This window comes from Natator depressus, chromosome 4, assembly GCF_965152275.1.
Source record: "Natator depressus isolate rNatDep1 chromosome 4, rNatDep2.hap1, whole genome shotgun sequence".
Classification (NCBI taxonomy): Eukaryota; Metazoa; Chordata; order Testudines; family Cheloniidae; genus Natator; species Natator depressus.
The window spans coordinates 29,508,408-29,531,175 of NC_134237.1; the positions used below are offsets into that span (position 1 = coordinate 29,508,408).

At 44.7% G+C, this 22,768-nt stretch overlaps 1 protein-coding gene across 4 annotated transcripts; it reads right to left on the reverse strand.

Moving 5' to 3' along the window:
- Positions 1-397: 397 nt before the first annotated feature.
- On the reverse strand, positions 398-19,552 carry BDH2 (3-hydroxybutyrate dehydrogenase 2). 4 transcript variants are annotated; one of them, XM_074950693.1, is made up of 10 exons: positions 19,316-19,539; positions 16,398-16,477; positions 14,247-14,325; positions 11,556-11,652; positions 10,680-10,788; positions 7,548-7,608; positions 5,914-6,027; positions 2,988-3,046; positions 2,019-2,111; positions 399-633 (listed from the first exon to the last, which is right to left on the reverse strand). In XM_074950693.1, the coding sequence occupies exons 2-10, from the start codon at positions 16,467-16,469 to the stop codon at positions 580-582; spliced, it is 738 nt and encodes a 245-aa protein (XP_074806794.1). In that variant the 5' UTR covers positions 16,470-16,477; positions 19,316-19,539; the 3' UTR covers positions 399-579. The 4 variants fall into 4 exon arrangements, with proteins under 4 accessions (XP_074806795.1, XP_074806796.1, XP_074806794.1 ...); XM_074950692.1 differs by having other exon boundaries at positions 405-633; positions 19,397-19,552; XM_074950694.1 differs by lacking the exon at positions 2,019-2,111 and having other exon boundaries at positions 398-633; positions 19,397-19,552.
- Positions 19,553-22,768: the final 3,216 nt, after the last annotated feature.

A 22,768-nucleotide genomic window follows, 5' to 3' on the forward strand; every position in this document is an offset into this window, starting at 1 on the left:
AAGAGCCCATTACCCCCAGAAACACTTTGGTCAGCATTTCATGTAGTTCAGACTTTTAAGTCTGCGCATTCCCACGGACTCTGCTTTGGGCTGCTGTTGCACAGTTCAAGTCCAGCTCAGCAGGCTCAAATGCAGCCTTTTCCCATTTCCTCCATTGCCCAAGGCTACTAGGAAATCCAAACAAGAATGTTTCACTTCCAAATGAGACAGATGCCAAGAGTAAGTGGCATCTAACTCTTTCCATTGAGACTCACATTTTGTTCTACATATAATATTGTTGGCCCACCTTAAACATCCAATTGCTGTTCTTCGTGTAGTTAAGCTTCCACAAAAAACAAAGTTGAATGATGTGTGCTTTATTGCTACTGTGTAAAGTACGCAAAAGAAAATCAGACAAAGTAATTTAGAAAAAGAGGTACTGCATGGCTGTGCAATTACACTGACATTTATTTGAAGGTCAATCATTTTAGTCATTAAAATGGCACAAATTATATTAACAGAGAAATGTGATAATCTCTTCATTATTTGCCTTTTGTACTATGAATTTCCATTGAAAACTTCAGATGAAAGTTTTGTAAGTCACAGGCTCCAGCCTCCATCCATAATAAGCTCATTGCCAGTCATGTAGGCAGACTGAAATCATAAGAGGAAGAGTAACTATCATTTATTACTAATAAACAGAGGAAAAGGCTAACAATTATTGCAGTTAATTTAACAAAAACATTTCCTCTATCTACAAAAGGTCCTTTAATCTCCACAAATACAACAGTGGCTCTGAAAATTTCAAAGGATTTAGAACCTTAAAAACTAAAAGCTTTTAGCCACCACAGTGGGCAGTTGCAAAGTAACAAATCATTATCACGCGGCTTTAGGAATTCTGACTCTTACAGATGGTTGGCACAAATGTGTCATGGAGGGACCACATGAATGCTCAGAAGGTGGAGTTATGACATTTGGCCTGCAGCCATATCACTTGGCACTGAGAAATCATTAATTCTCATAGGCTAAGCAGGGTCTGACCTGGTTAGTAAGTTAGAGGAGAGATCTACAAGAAAAACCCAGATGGTGGAAGAAGTGGTGTTGCTGATTGAGTAGGAGGTGCTCTTTCCTCTGGATCAATACCAAACCATATTGAGTTCAGATTGAATACGTAAGTCCTGACCACATATGGGCAAATATCCTATTAATAATAAGTTCTACCAATAATATCAGACTGATAGGATTAGTCTCGTGTGGCCAAGATGAACCTTGAGAAAGTGACAATTGATAGAAATATTGGGACCCAAACACTTTCCTCAAGCGATTCTGTGGGACTCAGAAAGATTGTCCTAACTACTGGGTAATTTCCATGGCATCTAGTCCTATTACGTGTGCTGTTAAACTAGTGTTGGTGTTATTTGTGGCCAGGTTTGGGTCCACTGTGTGCCCTGTGCCACTACTATATCCTCTGGAGGTAGCCTCTCTAGACAGGGGAGGGTTTGTAGTGCAGATATTTGTAGCAGAACGATATGTTCCTGCATCTTCATTTTACACCATCACTTGCTGGTGACTTTGATTGTTTTGAGGATGATTATGGCCCCAAAGCTATAATTATTATTTGTCCTTCCCTGAGAGATCTAACTGTCTCACCCAAACATTTTGTTGTTGCGTACTGTATTCAGGTTACAGATCCACTGACTCTACTGTATTGAAGGTGCACTTGTGGGGGCAATGGGAAAGGACTCCATACCTCCCAGAACTGTGCTGTGCACAGCCAGTTTGTTCAGAATTCATGCAAGGTCCAGAATATGGTCCTCCATAAATAACGACTTAACCTTCACTTTCACGGCCCGGAAGTAGTTCACTGTTTGTATCTTGGGCTAGATATATGTATGTCAAAGTATGTCAGTCTTCTATTACTGCAGTAATCTGCCTCCAAGGCTGTGTAAGGGCCTGCAAAATAGCCTCCCTCTACTGAGAAGCCACAAGATGGGGTGGGATTCTGTGGGTCACAACAGATTTTGTTGTACAGTACTTACTTCATCAGAGGCCAGATATACAAAGAGGTGGGCCACTTCTTCAGCAGTAGCCATCCTACCAGTCTTCTGTCTAGCCAGAAAGTCTTTCAGGGCCTAGAGATACCAGAACATTTCATGCATCACCGCTACACACTGAAATATGTAGCCAGGATGCCTTTGTGCTACATTAAAAAGCTATGTGGTCAGATGGCCACAAGCTCATAACATGAATACTGTCAGATAGTACATATGATGCCCAAAGAAAACACTGGCCGGGTGACTTAGGGTACATCTTCACAGGGATAAAAAGCCTGAGTCAGCTGACAGAGGTTCACAGGGCTTGGGCTCCGGGGCTGAAACACTGCTGTGCAGACTTTTGGGCTTGGGCTAGAGTCTCAGCTCCAGGACACTGTGAGCCCGTCGTCTGACCTGGGCCAGCCATGGCCATGCTGTGGGTCTTTTATCCCCGTGCAGACAATACCATCAGTGGTCTAAGCTTCAGAGTTGCAGCACACCTCAGGACCCTGGAACCACAGGTTTAAATTCCAGTAAGGTCGACTCAGCCGTTTCTCCTTCTGCAGCAGACAGAATTCTGTGCAGAGGTCTTGCAGATGAGAACCTAAGAACTCAGCTAAGTGTTTGCCAAAATCTTCCTCTTCTTCACTGTTGTGTAGTTTACTGCACATCAGTTTGTTGCTGCCATATGCCCAAGAAGTGGTTGTATTGTACTGGTGCTGTAGACCTAGTATATGACTGTAAAATATTTGGGAAGGCCGCAGGATGAAATGCACTGTGGTTTTCTTTAGCATAGTGTCATGGAAGGACCTGCTGATGCCACTCTGGGCACCAGGTGACCAAGCAGCCAAAGCACAATCACTGCTGTTGCTAGCCTTGAATGCTGAGATTTAGGCAGAAATGCTATTCAATTTTTCCCAAATTCTTTAACATAATTTATATTTGTGCATGAACACAGCTAAGTAGCCTGCTTACCTGTTCTGGGTGAGGCCTGGCTTGGATTCTCTCCCGTAGAGATGGAGTGTCAACAGTTCCTAAGCAATGTTCAAAATTTAAAATAAATACTCCACTGCACCGAACATGAGCAGTCATGACAAAGGACTTCATCACCGTTAATCCTATTATTTATACACTGCCATGGCTGTATATGACTTCATAACAAGATTGGGATAAAGTTTTCAAAAGAGTCTAAAAGATTCAGGACTCCAAATCCCACTAACTTTCAATGAGAGAGGGACTCTTGAGTGGCTGAGAGTCATTTCTGAAAATGGAACTTACTAGCCTAAGTCACAGAAGTGCTTTTGAAAAAATGTTACCCACAGCTAGCAAAGAAATGAGCAACATCCGTTCCCCAGTGTGTTTACAGTCTAAGCATATGAATGGAAATAGCAAAATGTTAAAACTGCCTCACTATTCCAGATAGTGACAAAGAGAATCTTTATCCTGATAGTAATCTACGCAAGAGGACACGAGATGATTTATTACCATCAAGTATTTTTCTGGCAGCTCACTTCCTTAAGCAATTTTACCGTGCTGATCATCACCAGGGATAGGTGATGCAGCTTTGTTTGATGCCACTGAACGTTCACAAATGAGAATACAAATCAATAGTTCAAAAAGAGATTGTGGCATTCTCTTGGCTTAGAGAGATACTATCGTCGTACAACGTGGACTTCTAGTTACCTATCCCACAGTATCCTCCCATTCCATTGCAGTGACTAGGCACCTATGCAGAGAAAGATCAGCACAAGACATGGGGTTTCACTTTGAATGGGGGGGGGGTGTTTAAGGTGACCACTATCTTGAGATTAGCTTTTAATTGCAAAGAGTTTTGGAAATGGTCCTTGATTTGTGTAGTATTTTATTTCTCCCCAACGTTGTTGTGAGTGGGGAGGAATGGAATTCAGTGGGAAATCAGTGTTGTGATGAAGTAGCCAGGCAATACTTGAGAACTCTCTGAGAACACCTTCAACCTTTATATTCTAGGCATGTGCTTCATCTCTAGTCAGAGATGATTCTTGGCTTGTACAAGCGCTTGTATAGTTAGAAATTCTTAATTCTGCCAGGTTTCAAACACTCCCCATTGAGATCTTCTGCAGCAGCAAGACTAGCTTTCTCCCTTGGCATTAGCAAAGAAATTAGTTTTTGCTCAGCTTCTCATGTAATGCTGACAGACCCTGGTTGTTGGCAGGCAGGATCTAACCTGGGGCCTCTGGAGCTTAGTGCATGAGCCTCTACTACATGAGCTAAAAGCCAGCTCGCTGTGAGCTAAGGCTGTAGAGCAGACTCATTTTATCTCTCTCTCTCTCTAAGGGGTCTCAGTGCCACTAGATGGGACAGAACACCACACCCAGGAGGTGAGTGGGTTATACTCATACTTACATAATTCAGGTGTTCTTTGATGTGGGTTTGTGGCTCAGCTTTAATGGGCCTCTGTTCCACACAGGCACAGAGAGGAAAACATTCCACAGAATTACCAGTGCTTTGATTTGGCCAATTAAAAATAATTTTAAGGGGAAAGCAGTCCTCCAAGATTGCCTCATTCCTCCTTTCTGTTGTCCCTCTCCCCCAAAGTACCACTCCCCTCCCATTATGCAGCCCTGTGCCCTGTGTCAAGGAGGAAGGATGAAGCACCTTCCTGAATCTGTGTTGGCTTCTTCAGTTGGCTATACAAGCACTTTAGACCAATGTAAGGTGCTCCTTCCACACCAGGGACTGAACATGCTGCCTCTCCTAGGCTCTAGTAAGTGTCTTATCTGTTTGTTAATTGTTAAAAGGTGATGCTGGTGGGATGTGAAGAACCATGCACAATTCATGGTGTGCAAAGAGTTCTGCAGGTTTTCTGATTTCTCACCCAGAGTTTCACCCAAAGTCCTATATGAACAAACCCCCAAAGCTCAACAGGAAACTCAGATGAAACTGCAAAGTTTATGCCTGTTTTCAAGTTGAAAAGACATTTAGTTTTGCATGGCTGCAGTGGAAACCCCAAACTGGCCTAAGGTCACTCAGAACAGTACCAGTATTTTACAAATGGTTTGTGAACCTTTGGGGGACTTACTTACACAGGCCCTGAGCACCTACAACTCCAAGGAAAGTGAGAGGAAACTGCTGATGCTCATCACCTATTAAAATCAGGCCTTTTGTCTGATTTTGCCAGTTTGGGGTTTAATGAAACCCCACTGAAAATTACTATTAAAATATATATTTGCAGCTCTAGTTTTGATGCTTTAAAAATAAAAAGCAGGTTAGATTTTGTAGGTGTGCATGGACACGCCTGTGGTATGTGTCCTTTTGGTTGCCGCTGCCATACTAACTTCACTTCACTCTCACCAGGCATGCAAGCCCCACCTCACTGGCTTTTACATCACCCAGACCTAGTCACATCCAATTTTGTCGCACGATAGCAAGACATCAGGAATGAGGCAATCATACTTTCAGCATTCCTAATCAGCTACTGAAAGCACCATTTCCCCCTTCGTCCCCCAATCTGGTTCTCTAAATTGGGACTTTCATGTCCAAATAACAACTGGTATAATACACCATCAAGATACTCTGGGGATATGTAGGTGTGCTATTATAGGCCACAGAGATTGGAATGCTATAAAAATAGCAATTCTTAATTTTACATTTCAGGAAATGCCAGAAGATGCCGGAAAACAGAACTCAGCTAAGTGTTTAACTCAGCTTAAATGTGGTTTCTCCCTTGACTGCTGATGCCTTCAGCAGCTGTTTGCAGGTGGTTGGGCTGTTTTCAAGTTTCATTTTCTATCAACAACCTCAAACTAAATCTGGAGCATTAAATAGGCCAGGTGGTGTGTAGTTTTGAGCTGACGCTAAAGACAAACCTGAGTTTTTTCAGTGTCAGCTCTAAGTTTACAAAATGCTGCCAGGACGTACTTACCCGGACATATGCAGTTGCATCTGATGCCTTGTTCAATGAAGTCAGCAGCTACGGACTTGGTTAGACCAATAATTGCTGCCTTTGAAGTGCTATAGACACATCGGTTTACAACTCCTGAAAGAAGAGGTTAGTGTTAGGGTAACATGAAAATAAAAATCACACTAAAAACCAAAGAAAATGGTTACATTCCCATATGGATCTGCTTTTGGGCTCTAGCATTTTCTGGGCGGCATCTCCTTGAGCAGAGGATGAATGACAAGCTGGCTAGAGTGCTGACTGCAAGACAAAGGAATCTGCATGAGTAGAGTGCCATTCGAGAACCAGGATACAGCAGTGTACTGACCAACAGCACTGAATGAAAATGTCTGAGGGAAGTAGCCTCGGAAGTTTATTTTAAAAACTGCATGAAGATTTATAAAGGAAAGGGAATGATCTGCCCCTCACACATAGAGCTCTTGTTGGGTAGCCCTTATGCAGTTGGTACTAAGGAAGTAGTGAAAAACAAGAAAAATTATATAATGTGTTATGGTACCACTAAATAAGGCAATAAATTGCATCATTCCCCACCCCTCCCGCCCCATCTTGTGCATATTCATTGTGATATGATCTTTAATCACATGACCACATACGGTTTTTTCCACAGTATCACTACCTCATTCATGGCACAGTGGATAGTGCTCACTGGGTGGGCAGCTATTCACAATTCCTTTCATCCTGATCATTCAGACCTGTGGCCACATGCCTTAATTACTGCATACCATGCAAACCTGCACTGAACACAGAATTATTAATTTACTCATGGGCTTTCCTATGGTGCTCTCATTGTAGCAACTTAGCTCTTTACAAAGATTAATCAATATTTCTTTGCACAAAACCCCAGCAAGGTGGTATCATCATCTCCATTTTACATATGAGGAACTAAGGCACAGAGATTAAAGCCAAACTGTCTAAAGTGTCACTTAAATTTTGGGTGCCCACTTGGAGATGCCTAGGGCCTGGTTTTGCAGAGTACTTGGCATTTTATAGCACATCCTATGTTCAGAGCAGAGCTCCCCCGGACCTCAGTTGCAGTTGTGAGTGCTCAGCACTTCTGCAAATCAAGTGTCAAGTTGGATACCCATAAAATGAGCAACCCACAGTGGCTACCTGCGCCCAGCACCACACAGGAATTCTGTGACAGACACCGGGTAGAATCCAGCTCTCCATGGTAGCACTCAGCTTCCTAAACCACAGAAGAATCCCTTTGCTTCCTACAGTCCTCTCCCTCATTCACTACAACCTTCAACTTCTGCAACAAAGGAGGCAGGGGCCCTACAGACAGCAGCCTCCTTTGCTTGCACAGCCCTGTTTCATCCCCAGACCACTGTCCATTCTGTTCACTGAATGAGGTGGGAGTCCTGTGAGGAAAAACCGCATGTGATCACGTCATTAAAGGCTACATCATAATGCTTATGCACAAAGGGGCCAAAAGGAGGTTACACTTCTGTATTCAGTCCCATCCCTTCTAAAATAGGTGCTTTCAAATTTGGACTAACAAAATATTATTCCACAGGTTCAGAATGTCAACCTTGGACACGACCCAGGAATATTGCAGGCATGTATATGGCAAAACAATCCTCTAGGAAGTCTGTTACCTTTAATGCTGGATGCCACAGAAGACATGTTGATAATGTTTCCAGATTTCTGTGCAAGCATCTGCAAAACAACCCACAACCACCATCAAGCCATTCAAACAAAAGCTATTCTGCCCTATATATATATTCTGCCACCATTCCTCACAGTAAGTGGTATTTTCTTCCACAAGCAATTTCTCAGATTTGCAGGTCAAAATACTATCCCAAAGGGCGGTGTTTGGCTCCTGCTTCACAGCTTTGAATTAGTAACCCAGTCAGATCAGTCTTAACCATGTTACATTTTGAGCTCTCTCATTTTCATCAATCGTAATACCCACTTTTTACTACATACTCCCGTAGCACCTCCCTACAAACAATGAATTAAACCTCAGAACCCTCCTTTGAGCTAGGTACGTATTTTAGAGATGGAGAAACAAAGGATCAGTGACGGCAAAAGTCAAATACAAAATCTGTACCAGAGCAGAGCAAGAAACAGAATCCACTTTCCCTGATTCACAATTAACACTAGAGCATCCTTCCTCTCCTGAGCTTCATCTCACTAGAGAATTCTTGGTTATTACACTGCAGTGACCTCTCTGCCAATCAGAGTGGGGGAATGCTGTACAGTTACTGACACAACTGTACCCTTTTTCACAACTAAAATGGCTCAGGGCAATTAGTAGCCACAACATAGGGATCTGCATAATGGATGGGTCTTTCTCCTATGGAATAGCTTTGATAAAAGCTGGGATCTAACTGGATGAAGAGGCTTTCAAGCGAGGCAGTTATATCCTAAGAAAATGACACACCTGGGACAATAAAAGCTTCTCCAGTAGCAAGATTCACCAGGCTAGGGGCCCATTCAAAACTTGATGAAAAAGAATAAAAACAAAAGTTCAGTATATTGCATTTCAATACATCTAATGAGGTTCGAAATTAGACGAAGGATGGTCCTATAGTAAAGCATTGGACTGGGACTCGGGAGAGTTGTGTCCGATTCCTGGCTCTGCTACAGACTTACTGTGGGACCTTGGGCAAGTCATTTAATCTCTCTGTGCCTCTTCCCCCCTCTATCAAATGGGGATCATTATAAATCCTTTCTCCCACCCTTTGTCAATTTAGCCCATGAACTCTATGGGATAAGGACTGTCTCTTATTACTTGTATGTTCAATGCCTAGCAAAATGGAGACCCCAATCTTGCTTAGGGTCTGTAGGTGCTACTGTCATAAGTTATATTCATCAGTGATATCCATGATAATGAAGATATTTGAAACAAAACATACTCCTTCTGATTCTGAAAGAGGAGGAGAAGCAAATTTTGGAAGGCGATCCAGGTTCTGCACCACTCTTTCAGATGATTTGAGCACAGAGCAGGATAGGAGGGGATTCTGTTTCTCACCTATTCTCTCCACAAGGCTGAGGCTACTTCCAGGAGCTCCACTATCTTCTCTGAAGAGGCTGGAAGCTGCTGAGCCCTGTGGGACTGATGCCAGCTCCACTCCCCACTTTCAAGGAACAGGGCTTTGTGTGTTTTTAAAAATGGGGGGTGAGGCTGGGGATACGGAAAACACTCCCGCTGCTTGCTGGGCTCCCAGATTTTTCTCCCAGTCAGTTGTCAGGAAAGGTGAATTTTCTGGGACCTTTCCTGTTCCAGTTTGCATGGTGGGGAAGAAAAAGGCAGGAGAGCCTTAGAAACTGATCACTGCTGGTTCTGCTCATCCCTGGGTAGCTATTTACTTCCTTACTATTGCACTGGGTAAATTTAATACAATTGTTTCCATTTGAAACATTTAGTTCAGTAAGCTATTGTATACTATAAATCCACATACACGCAGCCGGGCATGTGCTTCTCAGCCAAAACACTCCCCCTGCTACAAACATGTTCAAGCATTCACCTACACTTTGTACCCCAGCATATTCAAGGGGTGGGTATATTCATTGACAAATGCACCTTGTAGCGAGCTATTGCTTGTATAATCCTACAGAATTCTAACCACTGCCCTCTGATTCACTGCTGCCTTCATAACTCCCTTGCCAGGTGCCCAACAAGGACATGACTACCATAGCTTCTCAATCCACTCACTTCTCAATTCTTCTCTCTCTCCACCCCAACCCTTCTTGTTCTTGGGGAAGTTTTAGCCCCACCCCAGTGAATATTCCACTCAGCTATATCTGTTTTTTTCCGGGTAAACTGGCATGTGCACCCAGGGGGTAGGTAGGGGAGGGAAAGGCTCAGGGCAATTAGTAGCCACAACATAGGGATCTGCATAATGGATGGGTCTTTCTCCTATGGAATAGCTTTGATAAAAGCTGGGATCTAACTGGATGAAGAGGCTTTCAAGCGAGGCAGTTATATCCTAAGAAAATGACACACCTGGGACAATAAAAGCTTCTCCAGTAGCAAGATTCACCAGGCTAGGGGCCCATTCAAAACTTGATGAAAAAGAATAAAAACAAAAGTTCAGTATATTGCATTTCAATACATCTAATGAGGTTCGAAATTAGACGAAGGATGGTCCTATAGTAAAGCATTGGACTGGGACTCGGGAGAGTTGTGTCCGATTCCTGGCTCTGCTACAGACTTACTGTGGGACCTTGGGCAAGTCATTTAATCTCTCTGTGCCTCTTCCCCCCTCTATCAAATGGGGATCATTATAAATCCTTTCTCCCACCCTTTGTCAATTTAGCCCATGAACTCTATTGAAGTAGTGTGTTGTCGATGGTATTGAACAGCTCTGCAAGATAGCTTCCTGTTGTGGATGTGGGGGAGAAGTCACACAATTACATCTGAATCTTTACAAATATTTTTGCAGAGAGGGTGTAGCCTTATTGTCTGCATGCATGTTGTGGAGTATTGCTTTCCCATGCGGCCTCTTACTGCCCTGCATTTGAAAATGATTCTAAATACAAATTGTACAGTGTAAAAAACCTGAATTAACCCTCTCCATATGCTAGTCTGAAAGGTTAGACTCTGAACCAGGACTGAATTAAAGCAGTCCTAGGCACAAATATGATATGAGGGCCCTCCGTGGCCACACCCCCCATATTTTCACCCACCATCACGCTCTGATAGTGCCTATGACTTAATACTGCCCAGCTTGAAACACACCCAATGTCTTTTACACTAAAGAGCATTGTAGACAGAGCCTTACCTTGGGAAGGAACGTCTTGATCATTAGATACATGCTGCGAACATTGAGGTTCATTGTGAAGTTCCAGTCTGTCTCCTCACACTCCAGAATGGTTCCATGATGGACAAAACTGGATGAAGTGCACAAAAAGCAATGGATTATTTCCTGTGCCTTTTCTGTATAATTTATATTTTTTCCCCTGCTCCTCTGGAATAACTACCCCTCCAATCAAGCAAGGTTGGACAAGACTCTTCAGAGGTTATAATGCAACATGCAGCTTGCACAAGTTTCCTGTAACTGGTATATGTAGTTCAAGACAGTCACAATAAGCCACCATATGCATATATAAAGATTTGGTAATAGGCAGAACTAGTAATAAAAAAGGGTGTCACTGAAATCATCCATCAAAATTATTGGTCAAAAATTGACATTTGAAAAATTTCAGTGAGTGCTATAGTACTGTATAAAGATATTTTTATTTAGATTTATCTTTTCCAAGTTAAAAAACAATGTATGATGTGAGCTCTCCAGTCTGGAGAAGATAATGCCTTTATCACCAACATATCCAATGTAGTGATGATGAAGGGTGCCCAAAAGAAAGCCTGGAAGCTGAAGGCTTCTCTCTGCAAAACAGGAAGAGCACAGACAACACTGCACTCTCCCGCCACTGATCTGCCACTAGTAGTGAGAAGGTAATTCAGTCTCCAGAGCCATTGAGTCTGTGGCTTGTCTACTTAGCTCACCCTCAAAGAGGCCAGTTGTGATGGAGGATTTTGTTATGCAGACACCAGAAAAGCCTTTGTGGAAAGGAGAGGATAGACATAAAATCAAACAAAATGCCTTTGGGGAATAAACACTGGAAGGAGAAGGGAGTTTAAAACAATAGGCTCTAGTTACCCTGCAACATTGCAGAGGACATCAATCCTTTCAATCTCCTTGGCCAGATTTTCTATTTGTTCTTTGCTGGTGACATCCAGCAACCGCGTTTGAATGCCTATAAAAACAAAATGGTTTTATTTTGCTTTGGTTTGTTAAAAATTAATAGCCTGATTTTCAGAGGCGCTGAACGTCTGCAGTTCCCCACTGATATCAGTGGGAGTTCACAGGTACTGAGCAGTTCTGAGTATCAGACCATAACATGGGTACCCTTGGGTAATATGGCCTTTTACCCCCACCACCCCAAAGCTCCACTCTTTCGTTAAATTGTCCCAATACTGAATTGCTATCATAAGAAGAGCACGGAGTGCTATTCAAGAGCCAAGAGGGGAGTCAGAAAAGACCACTGATGTTATTGTAAGAGAAGAACCACCACATGAGCAGGTGTCTTCTCAGAAGTGGAGCTAATGCCAATCCACTCCCATTTCACAGAAACTCAGCCCACTAAAGCACTCATCACCGTACTGAATTACGACCATTACACGACCACAACAAACTCTCATTGGCCAATTGCAGCCACAGCTCAGGTCACGGTTACCTAGTAATCGTTGTGGGTGTCACATAGACTCCAGATCACAGCACATGCGGTATTTTATTTGGAACCAAGAGGACTACGAGCCAGGCTTGTACAACTCATTAATGAGGAATATGTGACTTGTGTAAGTCATTAGTCATCTTGTTACCTGGACGGGGTGAGTCATAACTATGCTAAATGGGATAGTGGGAAGCACATATGTTTGATGGTCAAAGCCCTCAGGGCATGCACATAGTGTGGGAATATTGGCTAGTTTTAAAATGTATGCAATGTGACGTTGATGTCTTCGGAATGAGCCTACCAATATTTATAAACAAAAAAATGTTTATTTTGGAAAAAATATTAATCCACCTTCCGAGCTGTTTAAAGAGGCTGCTTGGGGCCCTTTCCTGTGTGATTTAACTTTATCTCTCACATCCACAGGCAACCACAGTTGATTCCAAAATGGAGATTGCTCTGACCCCCTTCTAAACACTTTAGAGTAGAGCCAGCCCCACTGTAACATAGTTACCATAAGGTAGAAAGCATAAAATGCCATCTGCTGGCAGAAATGCAAACAGCAAAAAAATGAAATCCTAAATTCACAACTAATCTCCAGAAAGGCATACCAGAGCCTACACACTATTCCAGCACCCTCATGCAAACAACTCCCATTAAATCACCATGATTCATTTCCTGTGCACTGTGATGAAAATACATTATTTTGTGGTTTTATCATCCACACCTATTTACACAGAGTTTAATAGCTACTGTGATGCTAGCCTGGTTGAGTGGAAAAATGCTAATGAAAGATCATAAATCATTCTCCACTGGAAAAACCTGCACGTCTTGAAGCCAAACAGACAAGTTCGTGTACATGTTCTAACACACCTCTGGTAATTTCTCTAGGAAATATGTTAGCAAGAAAGCTAACTTCTCCCTGGCAGGCTGACTAACAGTGGAGTCGTCTCTTCTGTATTAAGTTGAAAGTCTGACATATTCTAATTCCAGTCCTCAAAGGAAGAGTTGGGATTTAACAAGTCATGTGTCTGAAGTTCCTTTTCCCAAGACTTAGCGGGGTAGGGACTGCATAGAACTTTGATTCCACCTCCCGGTGTTCCTGCCAGCACAACTCTGCCTGATGTGTCAGAGAGTAAAATACCCTACTGAGTTTGAGAAGTCATGAAATTCTTAGAGGATCAATTGGAAATCCCCCAGAATGCCGTGAGTCACCCAGAGGCTGTTTGCCGTGAATCTGGCTAAGAGATTGTTATTCGGCCTTCTCAGTGTCAGGAATGTATGTAAGGATCAGAGATCACTTTTATTCACTAAGTTAATTTGGAAGTATTTTCGTTCTGTTTCATTGTGTATACAGGATTGATTTCACCCATAGTTTTTGTTAGACATAAAAATAAACTTGTGTTAACGATTTCCCTGCCTTGTGTCTAACTAAGGAACAATGAGGTGAGTTTGTGACCATGAGTAGTTGATACATACTAGTATGTATCAGCAGGGAGAGAACTCTTAGTCCTGAGCGTTTATGCAAATATAATAGGGGGTGATTTAGTGACAGTGTAATTCACATTTAAAAGATATACCAATTCACACTAGTGAACAATTACGATGCCATTAGTGCCATTAATTGGTCAAACTGAAATGCAGAGCACTAAATCTGATTCTTATGTAGCTAATGAAGTACGTTCTATAGCTCAAATGATAGAATTTTGTGATTTTAGCACTAACATCCCAAAGCTCAAGTCCCATGACTGAAACAAGAGGTAATTAGATTTGTCAGTCAGCCCAATGGCCAGGACAAGTCAGTGAAACGGATACTATCGTAAGGAGCGGCAGCAGTTAACAGCTTCACTAGTGCCTAGTAAAATCAGATGGATGGGGTTACCCCATGAACCTAGTATATCCTTTTTGAAATGCTGAAGTTTCAGTGGAAAACTTGCATTCCTACACCAAGCCTCCACATTCTGCTGCAGCAGGGAAAAGACCAGATGCAACACGAAGGAGTAACTGACATTATTAGTTTCTACTGCCTTTAGAATTCTGTATTGTCCTCCAATGAAATTTCTACAAGCAGCTTACAAAATACAAGAGAGTTGGACTTATGTCGGTTGTAAAGCATTTACCTGAATACCCCTCCAGTTCTTGCAGCTTGGGCTCACTGATGTCGGTAGCAATGACCTTTGCTCCTTCTTTTGCAAAAGCCTGAACACCACAAGCAAAAGGAACCATTAACATTTAGATATTTTAGGTTTTACCAATAATCAAGGCTGCCTTCTCCTCTCACTTCCTTCTTGGACTGAAAAAGGAGCTGGCTGAAGGCAGCCAGTCTCTTGCTTTTCTTTTTGTGCATAAACAAATTCCGTGTATCTACACCTGGCTACCTAGCCAAACACCTGGGTTCCAGCAGAGCGTACCCAGGAGAGGGGGGAACAGAACGTACGATTTGGGTTTATCCCCCAAAGCAGGAATCTGTAATTAAAGCACAGGGTCCCATTACTTGACCCAGTTGAAGGAACAGATATAAACAAGAGTGTGATTGATCCATTGGTCTCAAGTAAGGGCAGCACCTGTACTGGACAGTAGGTTCCAAACGTGGAGGGGCTGATCCTAAGGTGCTGAAAATCAATGCAGCACTAAAGACTTCAGTGGAGCTATGCCAATTTACAACCGCTGGGGACCTGGCCCACAGTTGATAGAAAGTGAGTGCTTTTGTATAGTGCTTCACATCCAAATCATTGAAGAGTGCACTACATAAAGAAACAACTTATTAATGGTTCTGTTCACTACATTCAACAGAATCAGGGGTATTCCTGAGAGATACCCCTTAATACTAGGGACCCTCATCATCACCTACGTGATGTCTATTGGGAGAAAACTACTTGTTCTGCTCCTCAGAGTGCGTTGTTGACAAGTGATTGCTATACAACAGACTCACCTGCTGATCACAGAAGCAAGAAGCTCTCAGAGACAGACACACTACCCCCAGTAAGTGGCAGTAATGCAGTTTCTGAGCGTACCTATCTACAACTATGGTGTATCTTTAGGAGGTCAGGCATGCCAACTCCCGTCTGTAGCTTATTGCATATTTACAAAAACAATTATTAGGAAAAGGAATCTGTTTTGCAAATTAGCTATTCCCAGTGAAAGGGTATTTTAACGCAAGTGACAGGATTAGCAGTCCCCTGGCAAAGCCTGTGAAAATCAAGGTTTGTGACGACTAGGTATCGTTTATTGCCTGTCTCATGCTAGCTTTGCTAGTCCCTCTCCGTAATTTAGTACAGGCAAAGTCATCTGTGGAGAGTAGAGCTGATCAAAAGTAGAGAAAAATAGCAGAAATTTCAGAAAAAAAATCCATAAATGTTTTTCATTTTGCTTTTCAGAATGGTTTGGACTTTTTGTTTTCTCAATTCTCCACTGGATTTTTATTAAATGAAAATGTTCAGGGTTTGGAAAAACATCTCAATGTGACCAAGCTGAGCAATCAAAAACTACCAATAGAGCAACAGACTAAATCTTTCCATTTAAAGTTTGCCAAAAAAAATTCAAAAGCTTCAGATGGTCTCCGAAAAAAGAGTCTTTAAAAAAATCCAAGGCCAAACGTTACGGAAATAGGTCAGGCAGAAGTTTTTGATCTTTCTCTTGTGAACGGCTTGGCATCTGCACATTCCCTTCATCTCCCACAGATCAACGAATGACATTCGGAACCAACTGGGATTGAGTTAAATGAATTAACAAGGTACACGAGGGGCCACCACATTCCACCTGGTGCTGTTGCCACAGGGATCCTTGAGACAATCTACTAATTGTCTGACCTCCAAACTGATACAACAGGAAACCCTGGGACATCACCTTCCCAAAACAAAGCAGCTGAGATATTTGATGAAGGTCACTGATGGCATAGCCGCCTTCCCGAGAAGCAGCAGCTGCAGCTCTCTTCAAAGCAGGAAGCAACTCATGGCTAGATGCCAACGCCAGTATGCCCAGCCAACCCAGCTGTGAAGATCTTCAGGGGAAGGCTATTTATAGAGCACCAGGGAATTTTGACAATGTGACTCTTGAATGAATTTTTCCAGAATGGAAGCAAGGCTCTCATGGTGTACCAGTAACATTTTTTTCATGTGCTTTTCATGGAAAAGTTGAAGGACTTAGCTTTTAATTTAATTTCCAGTTTGATAAAAGACAGCTCAGTATAGGTATCATTGAGCTAATCAAAACAGCAAAGCTAGCAAGGAACTAAGAGGGGGAAAAAGAAGAATGAAGCTTTCCAGACTTACTATAGCAGCTGCTCGTCCAATCCCTTGTGCGGCTGCAGACAGCAATATTACCTTCCCGTCAAGCCGACCCATGCTGCCCCCTGCAGGTATTTAAACATGTTCTGTGACATCTCTCAAAAGGAAAAGGCATTAATATCAGCTCCAGGGAATCAAAAACAGATGCAGTCTATAACTGAACAGGTGACTTGGAGCATCTATCACTAGAGAGAACTGGAAAGTACCTTGTTCTTCCCACAAGAGAAGAAAAGTTTTCAGTATGGCTGTGTCATACATTGGCTTATAAAATGAGAACTTTTAAAGCAAAAGCTTTAAAACAGGACTTGCCTGATCCCTGTAGGCAGATGGGAGTCTCCAGTGCCCCTTAGCAGAGTGTGACATCATCAACAAAATGCCTGATGGGCTACCACACTGAGCAACTGGACACTGTACAACAAATATAGGCATCACCAAACAGGATGTCCAATCAGTCTGAGCTGTGAACTGTTTCTCAAGAGACCAAGGATCTGAGATCAGAGTTGAAAACTGAGGGAGAATTATCATGCCAGACCTCCTGGGTATCTCAGCCATGGCTTTATTTTAGAGGTGTCCCTTCAATAAAGGGAAACTACAATATGTCACAGACATTTTGTCATTAGTTAATATCAGCAGGACAAATTCAGGGTGGGATTTTTAAAGATGCCAAATTGATTTGGATGCCCCGTGTCCATTAGAATTTAATAGGAATTAGGAGTCCAAATCCCCTTGGTGGGTTTGAAAGTCTCAACCTTAAAGTTGATATGAATAATATACATACTTTTGAGAAGCGAGATGAAGTGAGTCTGCATGCCTGGACTTCAGGATAGTATCAAATTAATATGAAATGCAGAGTTTTCAGCACTTCTGTAGGAAGTGACATGTTTTAGGGAGTTGTAGGATATTTTAATTGAAATAAATCTGTCAGAGGTTAAAGTGAATTTTAATGCTTATTACAAGTAGTAAGCGTACTTATGACCAGCCAGCGTGGGTGGGACGTGTGTGTGCAAGCTCCCCGATGTCCTGGGACTCTTTGCAGTTCTGGGAAGACTTACCAGTTATACCAAGTTGGTAGCTTTTATAAATTCCAGGTTTCCAAGGCCAGAAGGAATCATTTTGATTATGTAGCCTGACCTTTTGCATAACACAGGCCATAGAACTTCCCCAGAACAATTCCTAGCTCATAGGCCGAGTGAAGCGAGTCTGTCTACAGAGGTGTAATGGGATACCTTTTGAAAACCACAACTGATCAATTTGAAAATTGCAGGGAATGTTCTAGGTATCAATGGGCAGAACACTATTAAATTGTGGTGAGAATCCAAAAACCAGAAAAGCCTGATTTCCACTGATTTCACAGATAGCCCATTTGGTGCTGTAGGCAAAGCTCTCTAGTGCCCTGTGTACTGCTGATACAGATAACAGACGGCAGCTTCCTAGAAGGTCACGGGCTTCCTTGCTTACACAAAACAGAGCTGTACACCCAGCCAGGCCCCTGGGCAGTGCTGGGGTCCTAAAAAGAGAAGTCCCAGAACTCATGGAGGTGCTGGCCATGCACACCGCGAGGCAGGGGCAAAATCTCCTCCCATTTCAGTGTTACCAGTTCAGCAATTTTGTCACTCAGTCCAGCAACGTTTTAGGTCTGCTTGAGATTTTTTAAGCTTTTCCTCAACAAGTCACTAAACTGTGAGCCTTAATCAAACCTCGTGACATCCTGGTGACGTTTGCTACATCTATTGACAACATTTCTAAACTGGCAAGTGAGAGCTATGAGGGGGAGGGGAGGATGCCAAGGGGGACTGAGGGTTAAGCAAGGGGAGGGCAGAGGATATATTGCAGGTTAGCAGTAGGGGGAAGGGAAGGAATATATTTGGGCTGAGAGCTGGGGGCAGAAAAGGGGAGATATTGGAATCTGGGGCATAAGGATATTGGGACTGAGGGCAGGGGGATATTGGTTGTCAGGGTAGAATAAGTGGCTTTGTAATTGGTGGGGAGAGAGTGATCAGGGACTCATGATCAGCCAGAAGAGCAGGAGTGAAGGGGGCCTGGACAGCAGGCCCTTGCGCTCTGTGTGGGGAGACTAGAGGGTCCCTGCTCCCTTGCAGGGAGCTAAGTAGCTTCTGTGGGTGTAGCTCTGGGCTGCTCCCGACTGCTGGCCCCAGAGAGCTCAGCTGTGGGATGCTTCTCCAGGATGTGCAGAACAGCCCCAAATCCGGGCTTCCTGTATCTGGAGATGCAGATGCTGCTGTGAGGGAGGGGTATGAGCAGAGGGAGCAATGGTGGCTGAGCCAGGTCCAGACTCTGGAGGGTCCCCTTTGGCCCTGGCTCCCTGCTCTGGAAGGAGAGAGGGCTGCTGGGTAACCAAGCTGCCATCACTCCTTCTGGAATGGGCCCAGAGGCAGCATGAGGAGACGGTGCCTCTGCCACCCAGTATGGACCATCATCTCTCCCTCCAGAGCAGGGAGCCGAGCTCCGGCCCCGGCCCCAGGTTCCAGAAGGAGAGAGGGTGGCTCAGGAGCCCGAAGTGTTGGAACACTGCCCCAGCTCCTCCAAAAATGTCCCCGAAGGTCGTCCTGGAGTGTCCCGGAACGACCCAAGCCCTGCCTCTGGCTCCCTCCCACTCGGCCAGCCCCCCCCGTACTTCCCGCTGGCGCTAAAAAGGAGCTGGAGAAGGCACAGAGCTCGGCCGGCAGGAGCAACGAAGCGCGCAGCCCTACCAATACCGTGGCAGCTTGGCAGACGATAGGCTCGTTAGGAACGACACTGATCGTGTCCGCTCAGTTTGCTTTTGATTTAGGTCGGATTTTACACCGTGTCTCCCGCTCTCAAGGCTTCACGCACTCCGACAGCTGCCCCTTTCCCACCACAGCAGCAGGCAAGCATATAAAGGCACAAATCAGTTTCTCAACCTCGTCGTCAGGGCTTTCCGGGCTGCTATTCCAGGCGACACGAACAGGAGGAAACGTGCGAGGCTGAATAAAGCCACCCACCTCAGGATCGCCACAGAGATCAGGCTTCAGGCTCTACCGACCCGTGTACCGGAGCAAAGTACAGGCTTTCGGCGTGAACGCTGGGCGCCGTCCTTCCGCGGGGGAGCTGCTGGCCAAAACAAGGCCGTTCCCCGCCGAAAAATTCAGATGCTGCCATCTAGCGGGGCTGGGGACACAAAAGCAGGTCTTGTCGCTCAAGAGAAGAAGTGAAGTTTGTCAGCCTGCCCTGGCAACGACTCTGACCAAAAAACCCAACAGTGACTGAGTCGGTTTCCCCCCCAGTAATTTGTAGGGACTGTATTTCAGTCAGCAGAACCCCAGAGAGAAAAGAATACACAATGCATAGGTGATGACATTTTGCTGATAGAGCAACAGGAGGAGTTGCAGAGGATGCCGCATGGATTCCAGAAGAGCCAGCAAACAGAATGGCGAGCCCGGTTGGGATGGCAGGAGGCACAACTGCGGGTGTTTCGGGAGTTCGTGAAGGAACAGATCCAGGTACAGCAGCAGTTAATACAGAACGTGACAAGTCCTGCCTCCAGGAAAGAGAAGCTGGGGGCGGCGGGGGCTGGGACTCTGTGGAATGGGCTCTGGGGATGATCCCGACATGTTCCTATGGCCTTTCAAAAGAATTGTGACTGGTGCGGGCTGGGTTAAAGGATTACGGGCCCTACGGTTAGCCCCTTGTCTCGTGGCAGAAGCCCAAGCTGCTTATATGTCACTGAGTGAGAAGCAGGCCAAGAACTACAATGTGTTAAAGGCTGCCATATTGGACCATGTAGGCTTGGCAACTGAAAGATACCAGCAGAAATTTAGGACAGCCAGGTGGACTTACGGGGTAAAGCTGAGAGAGTTTGTGCAGAAGTGGAATGACTGGGCCAACTGATGGCTAAGGCTGAGAGAATAAAATGTGGAAGCAGTCCTGGAAACTGTGATATTAGAGCAGTTTATGCAGTCTCGCCTGGATACCACTGAGGCCTGGGTGAGGACACACCAACCAGAGACAACGGAGGCAGTGATAAAACTGGCAGAGGGATACGTTGAAGTGGATTTTCCAAGGAAAGTGGCTGGTCTGACAAGTGGGGGAAGAGGGAAAAAAAGAGGAGATCCTCAAGCAGTAAGACCCTTGAGCGTGAGGCAGGAGAAGAGGAAGGCCACGTGGGCTGGCAGGGATACAACCTACTATCAGCATGGGGGAAAAGGCCACAGTAAGGAGGGTTGCCCGTATATGGAATGTGGACTGGGGGAATATTGTGGTTGGACTGGGCTGATGGGGAGCACTAAGGGAGAAAAACAATTCCAGGAAGGGTGAGCTGAAGACCAGAGATGGGGGTTATTGATTCAGTTACCAATTTTTTCCAGGGCTGGGGAGGGATGCAGAGCCTCTGGAGTTTGCAGAAAACATACCCCATAGATTATGAGGGGTTCTCTCCTCCTTGGGAATCATGCTTCTAGTTGAACCCTCACACATGGGTGCTCATACTGGCATTTCCTAAGTTAATACTTCAGATAATACTCAATAATGACCTTTTAATGTAGCTTTGTATGTGTAATTTCCTAGGTTTAAAAAAAAAAAAGCAAATTGAAAAAATTCTAGCATGTGGCATCGCATTGAGCCGTGATTCATCCGCAGGATTGGAACCTGCTCCTGGCGCTAATGGAGTAACTGAGAACAGTAGTAAGTTGCCATTCTCTACGTGGACCAGCACTAGAGGGGTTGAGACGCTTTACAGAGGGTTTCACAGCCATTTATGGAAGCAGAGGAACAGCAAGACTCAAGCATGTGTGTTCCATTCCAGACTCTGGAGGGAGTAATAGTGTGTACACATTCTTTTGCTCCCATCCTCCTCTTCCCTGCCCTGGCTCCTCCTCCCAGGCTCATTCTCCTCACTTAGCTAGTCCCAGTCTCCAAAGTCCTCAGGCTTCTCATCCCAGTCCCAGACTCCTTGCATTGTCTTCCCCCCTTCACCTCACTCAGTTGTTTCCAGCCTTACTGCCCAGCTCCTTGTCCCTAGCGTCCTTGCCAGCCATCCAAATCTCATCGCCCATACTCCCCAATAGTATCCTTGCCTGACTATTCCCAGCTTCTCGGCCAAGCTGTTTCTTTCCTCCCTGCTCACTTGATCCCCTCAACTCACCCCAACACTCACATCCCCACTACCTCCTGGATCTCTTTTGGGGTCCATGTCCAATTTCAGTATGCCCCCCAGCTTAACTCCATGTCCCAATCTTTGCACATCCAATCCCAGTTCTCTTCCTCCTGCACTCTGGCTCCTCATCAGATGTTTCCCCTGTCTCCTGGCCCCCTAATCCCCAGTCAACTTGCCCAGCTGGTCCCAATCACCCACTCCCTATGCTAGTCTCTTCCTCTCCAGGCTCCTTGTCACACTCTATTCACCCTGCCCATGCAGGTTCCACTCTTGTCCCCTCTGCATTCGATTCAGGTGGATTTCTCCTCCATGCTGCCTGAGCCCAGAAGGGGGAGTACTGAAAGCACAGGAGAGAGAGGCTCCCTGCTCAGTTCTGGACCCAACATGGCCCAGAACTCCAAATGCAGGGGGAGTCCTGCTCAGCCCCAGGCTACAACATACAGTACACAAAATCTTTGGGAAAATTAAGTTGTGAAGCCCTAGCAAATCTCTATGGAACATGTGCAAACTGCAGTTTTTCAGACTCTTAACTTGGCCAAATTTGGGCAGATTTTAAATGGATGGCAAAAGGCACATCCCTGATACGTAGGCCACCCCTGCCAAATTTCAACTCCTTACTCCAAAGCATGGGGATGCTGGAGTTTCTAAAAAGAAAAGGTTGCCTGTATTTTTTAAATGGGCAAAAACATGGGTTGATGAGCTGCTTGATTGGCCGGGGGCTGCCGATTACCTCTCCACCCTAGAGCAAACCAAGGGCTCCTGGCAGTTCCCTCCCCAACAAACAAAGCACGGAAGAAAACTCCCGTCTTCACACCCTGGAGGCTGTACCAATTTATAACAGTGCCCTTCAGCCTACAGTGGCAACAGTGTATGCAGTGGCGACAGTGGGGCAGCGGCGACCTTCCAGCACTTAATGGACTGGGTACTACAGCCACATGAAGTGTATGCTGTGACATACATAGACTACATCATTTACAGCCAGGACTGGGAAGACCATCTTAAACACGTCACAGCCGTATTGTAGACGTTGAAGATGGCAGGATTGACAGTGAACCCAGCCAAATGCCGTCTGGGGCAGCAGGAAATGACATATCTGCGCTACCGCATGGGAGAAGGAAAAAAAATGGTCCCTGGTCGACAAAGGACAAGCCCAGGCAAAGTGCGTTGTTTCCATGACCAAGCAGAAAGTGCACCAGGTTTGGCCTCACAAGGTACTACAGCT

What these genes read in the sequence shown, in the direction of transcription:
- BDH2 (XM_074950695.1), bottom strand. Translation starts at nt 16,469, where the DNA reads ATGGGTCGGCTTGACGGGAAGGTAATATTGCTGTCTGCAGCCGCACAA. An exon ending in TTGGACGAGCAGCTGCTATA is followed by an intron (nt 14,326 to 16,397) that starts GTAAGTCTGGAA and finishes TGTGGTGTTCAG; the next exon opens with GCTTTTGCAAAAGAAGGAGC. An exon ending in AGAACTGGAGGGGTATTCAG is followed by an intron (nt 11,653 to 14,246) that starts GTAAATGCTTTA and finishes TTGTTTTTATAG; the next exon opens with GCATTCAAACGCGGTTGCTG.